Genomic DNA, 10,750 nt, shown 5'->3' with positions numbered 1-10,750 from the left:
TGTGTAAGCAAAAACGAATATATAATGCGTGACTTTTAATGATAAACAAGCTGGAAATACACCAGGACTCTTATTTTGAAATGTCTGCGCCTCTATTACAGTTGCAGGAGCTCATTCAAGTTCAGATGAGGAGATAAATATGCATTATTACAACCGTCTAAAACATATTACTATATAAACATCATAAAGTCATTATTCATCAGCATTAGTTCATAAACACTGGTCTGGCATAAGTGTGTGTTATTGATTGAGCCGCTCTGGAGCTGGATTGGGTGTGTGTGTGTGTGTGTGTGTGTGTGTGTGTGTGTGTGTGTGTGTGTGTGTGTGTGTGTGTGTGTGTGTGTGTGTGTGTGTGTGTGTGTGTGTGTGTGTGTGTGTGTGTGTGTGTGTGTGTGTGAGTGTGTGTGTGTGTGTGTGTGTGTGTGTGTGTGTGTGTGTGTGTGTGTGTGTGTGTGTGTGTGTGTGTGTGTGTGTGTGTGTGTGTGTGTGTGTGAGACGAAAATTATTATTAAATTAAGTGAATACTGACTTTCAAATTGAATTCTGCCCCTGATGGATGAAGACCACGTACCTTTAGTGGTTAACGTCTCCTACCGGGGCCAGCCTTGCCCGGGGGTTGAAGACCGGTAGATCTGGGCTGCAGAAGCAGAGGAGTTGAAGAATTAGTTCACTTTTAAATCAACTTTTGCTGATAGTTTACTCACCCTCATGTCATCCAAGATGTCCATGTCTTTCTTTCTGCAGTCGAAAAGAAATGAAGGTTTTGGATGAAAACAGTCCAGGGTTTTTCTCCATATAATGGACTTCAATGGGCTCCAAACGGTTCAAGGTCCAAATGACAGTTTCAGTGCAGCTTTAAACGACACCAGATGATGAATAAGGGTCTGATCTAGACAAACCATCAGTTTCTGAGAGAAACCCAGCAGTATTTATGCTATTATTTTACCTCTTATCAGACGAACGTGATCGTCTCTGAGCTCAGACATAACTTCCGCTAAGTGAGGTCAAATTTGAGCGTGGTCATAGAAATATACATAGATGCTTCATTAGCGCCTGTACTTATCAGTAGAATGAGGCATCTACTATCGATACATCTATGACCTGGCTCGTATTTTGACCTCACTTAGCGGAAGTTATGTCTGAGCTCAGAGATGATCACGTTCGTCTGATAAGAGGTAAAATAATAGCATAAATACTGCTGGGTTTCTCTCAGAAACTGATGGTTTGGCTAGATCAGACCCTTATTCATCATCTGGTGTCGTTTAAAGCTGCACTGAAACATCATTTGACCCGTTTGGAGCCCATTGAAGTCCATTATATGGAGGAAAACCCTGGACTGTTTTCATCCAAAACCTTCATTTCTTTCCGACTGCAGAAAGAAAGACATGGACATCTTGGATGACATTTGGGTGAGTAAATGACCAGCAAAAGTTGATTTAAAAGTGAACTAATCCTTTAAGTACAGTACACTCAAACATCAATATCCATCCCATAATACCTGTTGTGCACAGCCGTTCTGCAGAGATATGAGTGAGGCGTCCTTCACGGCGAGCTGAGCATCCAGCAGGTCTTTGGCTTCCCTCAGCCGGTTCTGATCCCGCAGGAGCTGCTCCAGCTGCCGGTCAAACGTCTGCTGGGCGTCCTGGAGTTTCCTGCCGCTCTCTGAAGCCTCGTTCTCTCGACCCGCTTTACACAAGTCCAGTTCTGACCTCAGCCCCGCGTTCTGTACTTCCAACAAGCTGCTCTGCTTCTGGATGTCCGAGACTTTGGCTCCGACGCTGTTGAGGTAGCTCTGGAACTTGTCCTCCACCTGCCGGGAAAGGCTGGAGCAGTTGGAGCGAATCCGGTCCATCTGTTCTTCCTGTTTGGGGCAGGTGAGGTGAAAGGTCACCGAGTTGGTGAAGAAGGTGTCAATTTTGGTGAGGAAGGCACTTGTGACCGTCTGGATGCCTTGGAGAGACTCGGCGAAGTCTTCTTTGCATTTCTTGGTGTACACGTCGAGCTGGGACTTCAGATTGGTGTTGTCCTGCCTCAGCTGAATGAGCTGAGAGTGATGCTGGTCTTTAGCCTTCTCTGAGTTGTCCAGGTCGGCTTTGAGATTCTCCACCGTCCGGCTGAAGTTAGTCTTAAGGATGCCGTACAGAGCTTTCTGCTGATCCAGGAGCGTGGTCAGAGTTTTTATTTCTGATAAGAGAAAAGAGAGTCACGTCTACAGGCCGCTCAGCATTAGTGTGTGTCAGAGTCCTGCACGAAACGGATGAATATTGCTGAAACGTGTCGGGTACGGGTCGGGTCGGGTTGGACAAGGGAGAACACGGGCCTAAACACGGGTTTTAAACAGTCACGTGCAAACGAATATAGGCCTATAGTGGTGTCAACAATGATCGATTCAGCGATGCATCGCAATGCGGGTCATGCTCGATTCAGCATCGATGCGGCTAAAGGGCCATAATCGATTATGTCACCGTTTATTTTCTGGCCTTGAGTTGGACAATAAAGTTGTGAAGTTTCAATTACTTCCGGGGTCATAACAACAACAACAATCAAGATGGCTGAGGCGGAGGGAGATTACTGATGAATTAAAACACTTATGTTCACTGCTGGAAAAAGTTGGCTGTTATTATTGCTCTATTTAATTTCAAATGGTTCTAAAGCAGAGAAGAGTAACATTTCTCATTCAAAGCACTGGTTTGAAAATGCCATATCCAATACCCTGTACCATTCAATTTTATTTTATTTAATGACATTTATGTCAAAGATACAGGAGAGTGATAATACACACATAGCAGCCAATAAAATCTGTTGTTCAATATCTGACTGCTTGTATTGCCTCATGACTGATTAAAAATGTGCCTTGTTGTGTGCAGTTGAATTTTGATGCATCGTAGAATCGAATTGAATCGAATCGTTACCTGGTGAATCGTAATCGAATCGAATTGTGAGGGCAGTGCCAATGCACACCCCTATAGGCCTATATATAAAAATATATGCATGTATATTGTAGATGTGTTCCTAAAAATATGCATATACAAAAATATGCCTTGCCTGTATTTCAAGTTGATAAAATAATTTCAAATCCATATCAGTTTATTTGTGGCCACGCGGCGCGCGCCCTCACAGAAGAATCACAACCGCGCGCGCTCTGCCTGAACTCGTCGAGATGGATCATGAGGAGTTGAAGAAAAGATGGCCGCATGGTTCCTGAGTTTATTCTCTTAATAACACTGTCTTAGTAGCCTACATTAAGCCACGTTTAGCGTTTTCTTATAATGGTTTTCTGGGAGGAAAACACTTAAAGTGTAATTATACGCGTTGCGTTCAAATTTTGGGCTCATCTGATTTTTTGTATATAGTATACGTTATTAGTATTATGTTTACTGAGTTTGGTCTCTTAATAACAGTGTCTCACCTACATTAAGCCACGTTAAACGTTTTAGAATGTCCCGAAGTTGTCCTTAAGTTAATGGTCGTGTATTAACTTCTGTATGCTGGCAATAAACATTTTTGTAAGTGTGTCTATAATGTAATATGCTAAACTGATTTTATTGCGGGTCGGGTGTCGGTTCTATTTTAAGCGGGTCGGGTGCGGATTTTATTTAGTGCTGTTGTCGGAAAACGGGTCGGATGCGGGTTTAAGCACTGCGGGTACGGGTTTACAAAATCGGACCCGTGCAGGACTCTGGTGTGTGTGGCATTCTTAGGGAAGTTTGGCAATGATGGATACAATCTTTTGAGTCTGCATGCAAAATATTGACTCACTTTCTGTTGGCATATTCGCTACCAAGTTCATTATGGTTTTTTTTAGGGCTGTCAAAAGATTAATCGCGATTAATCGCGTCCAAAATAAAAGTTGGTGTTTACATAATATATGTGTGTGTACTCTGTTAATTATTATTTACACAAGCATGTATATTTAAGAAAAAATATAATTTTTTATATATAAAACATTTATATATATTATAGATGTGTGTATTTATATATAAATAATAATTAACAGAGTACACACACATATATTATGTAAACACAAACTTTTATTTTGGATGCGATTAATCACGATTAATCTTTTGACAGCCCTAGTTTTTTTTTTCACACAAAGTCCAATATGTGAATATGTGCCAATATGTTTTTGCAGGTTGTTCCTGTCAACTCTCTCTCGAGAGTTATTTTTGCCTCTTGGTGACACATGATTCAAAAATCATAGTCTAAAATGTACATTACATTTTTATTTGTCAGTGGTGCAAATGGGTTTGAGTCAAAAGTTTTGTAAAATCATCTTTTGTAGCTTCAGCAGTTATTATATATGCCTGTTCTTAACTCTATATAGGAGAGCGCGGGCACAAACTAACGCGGGGTTAGTTTTAACACGCATGTTTTAACCCTTTCCACACACACCAGAATGACGAAACTACCAGTTGCCATATCAACATTATTTAGAGAAACAATAGAGCCAAATTTAACAAATCTCTGGAAGATATCACTGAACATGTATTTAACCATAGCAAAAGTACATTTCTTACTTGAGTTTAGTTTTCATCTCTGTTTTTTGTGTTTATTTAAAATAAGATTTAGATCTTATATCTGTTATTTATCAGTTGAGATGTTCTTTAATGTTGATCTAACAGCAGAAGACTCGAGACACGATTTACATCCCAGTTGTGCAGATACAATGAGCCCCTATTAGAAATATGCCATTATATTCTATACTTTTATGAATTCTTTTGAGAAACCACGAGAAAAGGGTGAATAATGACTGAGAGTTAATGTTCATAAATGATGAATTATTATTATGTTTTGAACTATGCTGTATAGCTGTATTTATGATGTGTTTATAGTCAAACTCAAAAATGCTTATATTTTTAATGATTAAAAAATGCCATTATTTTATTTCAAAAAGTTAATAATTGTATTTTGTTGACAAAATATTTTCGTTTGTCGTGTATTTTTTTGATTATATCAGGTCACATTGTAAGCTGTTATTTGGTCATGTTATAGTGTCCCCCACATATGGGGCATGTTGTCACATTTCACTTCCATTCTTTCAGGGTAAATCAAGAAAAAAGTAAACACTGTATTAATGAAACTAAACCACATAATTGTACTAGACATGTGTGACATTAATGTGGGAAACAATAAATACTCTGAACCCCAAGTGGATTTACACAAACTGAAAGTCAAAAAGCGTCTCCCCTACGGTTCATTGATCGGTTATTACTCACCATTCTGATTGTTATTGGTTGGTGGACATGGCAGTGGAGTGTTTCGAACGCTTGAAAGCTTCATTTTACTGGACTCGCAAAGAAGCTGCAAAACAACCAATCAAAATCAAACTTGTTATGATTCACACCAGTCGAATAAATCACATTTAGAGTTTACTCGCTTCATTCTCGTCATGGGAGGAGCTTCTGTCAGCGGCTCGTCTCGTTGTGAAATGGCTGACATGGATTGTTTTAAAAGAGCGCTTTCTACAACTCTCACTCACTTTCTTCCAAGATCCTTTTATTCTGTTTGTATAAAGTATGAAGATGTGTCGACAGCTCCGGGTATCCACATATGATTCTGTCCTCAGTGTTGTCACTACTAGAGCAAGCTCCTGATTGGTTAACACGCCGCGAATATCGGCTGAAACGCTCAATTCGCTTGAATGCAGAATGTCTATTCGCGTCTTTGCATTGACTTAACATGTAAATCACGTCTGGTGTGAACGCATCATTAGGGTTACAGGATTAAAATACCAAGGGTACAAGAAATTCACGTTAAAGGAACACGCCACTATTATTGAAATGGGGCTCATTCTCCGACTCCTCTAGAGTTAATCAGTTGAGTTTGACCGTTTTGAGCCGATCTCCGGGTCTACACTTTTAGCATAGCTTAGCATAGATCATTGAATCTGATTAGACCGTTAGCATCTCGCTCAAAAATGACCAAAGAGTTTCCATATTTCTCCTGTTTAAAACTCGACTCTTCTGTAGTTCCATCGTGTGCTAAGACCGACGGAAAATGAGAAGTTGTGATGTTCTAGGCCGATATGGCAGGAACTATACTCTCATTCCTGCGTAATAATCAAGAGCTGTGAGCCGCTCTACTCTAGAGGAGTCTGAAAATTAGCTTATTTTCAAAAATAGTGGCGTGTTCCTTTAAAGGGTTAGTTCAGCCAAAAATGTAAATTGTGTGATTAATGACTGAGCCTCATGTGGTTGGACACCCGTCAGACCTCCGTTCATCTTCAGACACAAATGAAGATATTTTAGTGTAAATCTGATGCTCTGAAAGGCCTCCATTGGCTCAACTTTACACTCTCAAGACCCTTAAAAGACACTAAAGACTAAAGTTACAAAGTCCATCTCACTACAGCGGCTCTACAATAACTTTATGAAGACGAGAATAGTTTTTGTGCGCAAAAAAACCCTAAATAACGACTTACATAGTGATGACGATTTCAAAACACGGCATCATGAAGCTTCAGAGCGTTATGAATCAGTGAGTCGAATCAGCGGTTCGGAGCTTTTTGAATCAGTGAGTCGAATCATGATTCGGATCGCGTGTCAAACTGCCAAAATCACATGACTTTGGCAATCCAAACCGCTGAATCGACTCACTGATTCATAACGCTCTGAAGCTTCATGATGCCGTGTTTTGAAATCTGTCATCACTATCTAAAAAAACTGAAAATATAAAAATAAAAGCAATCTCAAAATATTAATTTATAAAAAAAATCTAAAATTCAGTATTGAGTTTGCTTTTATTTTTTTATTTTCAGTTTTTATTTTTATTTTAAGTATTTTGTTATGGGCTTTTGTTATTTTTGTTAGTTATTTATAATGTTTCTATTTTTATAATTTTTTTTCAATTGTATTGATTAGTAATTGTAGTTCTTCAACTTTTTTATTTCATTTAGTTGCCAAGGCAACATTTCATTTTTGTGGTTTTGTTCTGGTTTTAGTCAGCAGTTACAGCATTGGTGCATTGCGAGATGTGCTCTGTTGTATACAGCACATTTTAATAAATGTCATCTAGGTATTATATGCTTAAAGAAAATCAGTTATGCATATTTTTGTGTGGATGGATGTGTGCCTGTGTCTTTTATTATTGTAGAGCCGCTGTAGTGAGATGGACTTTGTAACTTTAGTCTTTAGTGTCTTTTAAGGGTCTTGAGAGTGTAAAGTTGAGCCAATGGAGGCCTTTCAGAGCATCAGATTTACACTAAAATATCTTCATTTGTGTCTGAAGATGAACGGAGGTCTGACGGGTGTCCAACCACATGAGGCTCAGTCATTAATCACACAATTTACAGTTTTGGCTGAACTAACCCTTTTAAGAGTTTTTAGATATTTAGACTAGAAACAAAACCCTAAATAACGGCTTATATAGTGATGACCGATTTCAAAACACTGCATCATGAAGCTTCAGAGCGATCCAAACCGCCGAATCGACTCACTGATTCATAACGCTTCAAAGCTTCATGATGCCGTGTTTCAGCTAAAATCACTTAAGTCGTTATTTAGGGTTTTTTTTGCGCACAGAAACTATTCTCGTCTTCATAAAGTTATTGTAGAGCCGCTGTAGTGAGATGGACTTTGTAACTTTAGTCTTTAGTGTCTTTTAAGGGTCTTGAGAGTGTAAAGTTGAGCCAATGGAGGCCTTTCAGAGCATCAGATTTACACTAAAATATCTTAATTATGGTGTCCAACGACATGAGGTCAGTCATTAATGACAGAATTTACAGTAAATCACACAAGATCTTACAATTAAAGGTTCACTTGTTTCGTTCCAAAACCCAAAAGAAGAATCACACAAGCTGTGGAACGAGTGAATTACTCTTGTGTTACTCACAAAATGATTTCAGATTCACTTACAAGGCTCTTCTGGAAGTTTTTGCTACTGAGACCAGTGGTGTTTAAATCGCTCTTCAGCTTGGCGATCTCTTTCTCCGCCGCCTCCTTCTCTCCGCTCTTGGCTTTGAGGGCGCCCGCGAGGTCAGCTTTCTCTTTCCGGAGTTTGGTGTTGTCCATGGAGAGCTTGTTAAAGCCCAGCTCCAGCTCTTCGACTCGCTTCTCTTCGGCTGTTTTCTCCGGCTGGCCGTATACGAGGAACAGCACCAGACTGGCGATGATGAGCGACTGGATCAGAGACGAGAAGAAGAACACGACCCTCATGTAGTAGCCGCAGCTTTTCCCCTTGGCCTTGTGGATTTGTTTCGCCTCGAGGCCGAAGGTGGCCCTGGAGTAGCTGTTGTTGTACATTTCTCCTGTTGTGAGAAGAGCCGATGATTGTGGGCGAAGACATGAAAACACTTCTAGCAGGAGAGCGGCGTTTATAAATGCGCCATGACTCTTTCCGGGCCCTCCCCAGGAAAGCTCCAGAGGTTATCAGTACTTCACGCTGAACCTTTGCAGATCTCCAGAGAGAAATAAACCTCAGCTCCTCCCTCGCCTTCCCCTTAATAAATCACACCCAACCCTGACAAGCAATGCAGACTATCATCCAACATCTGAGCGTGGGATTTGTGTTGCCATTTCTCAATAAGGTGTCATTTTGGAATCGCCCAAGAAAAACAATATTCCTGCAAAGGACAAAAGCAGATCAGACACATAAACACACATGATCAAAACAGCCCATCGTAAGCGTTTCCTGCAGAGATCGCAGGGACAACAATGGCGAGCCGTCATCCTCCTCGCAGGAATGAATAACAAACTCTCCCAGAAGCCCAGGAGGCGTCCGCACGTTTGATCCCGGCCGCTGATGACGCTCACGGCGGAGAGAGTGTGAAGAGGGAACATAAAGTAAGTCAGGGCTTTTCCTGCAGGCCATTGTCTTCTTGCCAATCCATCCTCAGCGGAAAGTCATTTACAGAGCGGCTTTAGAAACTCACAAAATCCCCTCGCAGATCGCAGATGAGCTTTAAGACAAAAACAGGAAGCTGAATCTGCAAAAGACAGAAGAACTCGGATGACATCTGAGAGTAAAGACTGATGAGCTGTGGATATTATTACGGGATATCAGATATTAACCCCCTGAAATTTTAAAAAGCATATGAAACTTGGTGACTTTTCTAGCATTAGGGATGTCAACGCACACACAAAATGGGGTCATGATTCGAGCATGCTGATTGGTCGTAAAAAAAGTAGCGTTCATTGTCTTCGGTCATAGGAAATGAATGGAAATCTGCAAAAACACAAAAATTCTCCTAACATTTGTGTGTAAAATCTACAAATCGGCCACAATGCTGAAAAAAAGTACACAGCAGTGACACTAAAACATCAAGAGTGTGATATTGACTCACACACACACACATGTTGGGTTTTCATGTTTTATGGGGACTTTCCATAGGCGTAATGGTTTTTATACCGTACAAACCGTATTTTCTATCCCCTTACACTGACCCTAAACCTACCCATCACACACACACACACACACACACACACACACACACACACACACACACACACACACACACACACACACAGTCCCTAAACCTACCCATCTCAGGAGACATTCTGCATTTTTACATTTTCAAAAAACATCACTTAGTCTGATTTATAAGATGTTTTCCTCATGGGGACCTAAAAATGTCCCCACAAGGACAAGGATTTCGGATATTGCCATCTTTGTGGGGACATTTTGTGGGGACAATTCAGCTTTTAAAGTTTATTCAACTATTTAACATGAAAAATGTTGTACAACTAATTGACCCTAAGTTGAGAAAACTCAAAAATGTTCTGCAGCTGGTTGCCTTAAACTTTTAAGTTTTCTCAACTTTTTTTTTTTACAGTGCGCGCACACACACACACACACACACACACATGTTTGTTTTTGTGAAATGTGAGGACATTCCATAGGCGTAATGGTTTTTATATCGTACAAACCGTATTTTCTATCCCCTTACACTGCCCCTAAACCTACCCATCACACACACACACACACACACACTCACACACACACACACACACACACACACACACACACACACACACACACACACACACACCTATGAAAATCTGAACCTATGAACCACATTTTGAATTTTTAAAAATCACAGCTTCATCAGAATGATATGAAACTTGGAGACTTTTCTAGCATTAGGGATGTCAACACACAAAAATTGAGGGTCATGATTCGAGCATGCTAATTGGTCGTTCATTGTCTTCGGCCATAGGAAATGAATGGGAAATCTGCAAAAACACAAATTCACAGAAAAAAATCATTAAATGTGTTCAAAAGAGACCAAAGCCTCTCCATAGAGACCTCTAGTGGTCACACACATGCTTGCAGGATTTCTGAAATTATTCCAAAAGACGGGCTAATCTGCCTTCAGAAAAAAAATATTTTGAAGGCCTAGTCTCTATTTTAACCTGAAATACTGTAATAATTAAAACATTTTTTTTAAAGTGTAATTTTCAATGGCAAAAATAGACCATAATTATTGCATAAATATAAAAAAATACCATCAAATCATCTCAAAATACAAAATTAAAAAGAAAAAATATTATTGAGGAAAAATAAATGGCATTGGTTTTACTGGAGTGGAGGAAGATTCATTTTTAGGTGTCGGTCACTAATGACGGGGAAGACGACCAATGAAACCCCTAAACCAAGAGCAGCAGAGGGATAAATACATTTTTTCGGCCAAAATTTAAAATTACAGGTCTGGAACAACACGAGACGAGAAAAACGAATAAAGCCGAGAAGAGTTACACCCAAATCTTTTCTTTATTGCCATCTATGCATCCATGAAGAACCTTTAACCTCCACC

At 39.9% G+C, this 10,750-nt stretch overlaps 1 protein-coding gene across 1 annotated transcript in view; it reads right to left on the bottom strand.

Moving 5' to 3' along the window:
* Positions 1-8,923, bottom strand: part of plvapb (plasmalemma vesicle associated protein b) — an 11,040-nt gene extending 2,117 nt beyond the window's left edge. Inside the window, exons 1-4 of the mRNA XM_079843886.1 lie at positions 7,854-8,923; positions 5,217-5,301; positions 1,499-2,184; positions 572-637 (exon numbers count right to left, since the gene is read on the bottom strand). Of these exons, the coding sequence (XP_079700012.1) occupies positions 581-637; positions 1,499-2,184; positions 5,217-5,301; positions 7,854-8,240 (1,215 nt within the window). The 5' untranslated portion in view covers positions 8,241-8,923 and the 3' untranslated portion in view covers positions 572-580. The remainder of the gene's footprint in view (positions 1-571; positions 638-1,498; positions 2,185-5,216; positions 5,302-7,853) is intronic.
* Positions 8,924-10,750: the final 1,827 nt, after the last annotated feature.

The sequence above is a fragment of the Gobio gobio genome (genome assembly GCF_949357685.1).
Source record: "Gobio gobio genome assembly, chromosome: 19".
In the NCBI taxonomy this organism is placed as follows: Eukaryota; Metazoa; Chordata; class Actinopteri; order Cypriniformes; family Gobionidae; genus Gobio; species Gobio gobio.
Note: the sequence above shows the minus strand (reverse complement) of the source record. Positions and strands in the feature narration are given on the sequence as shown.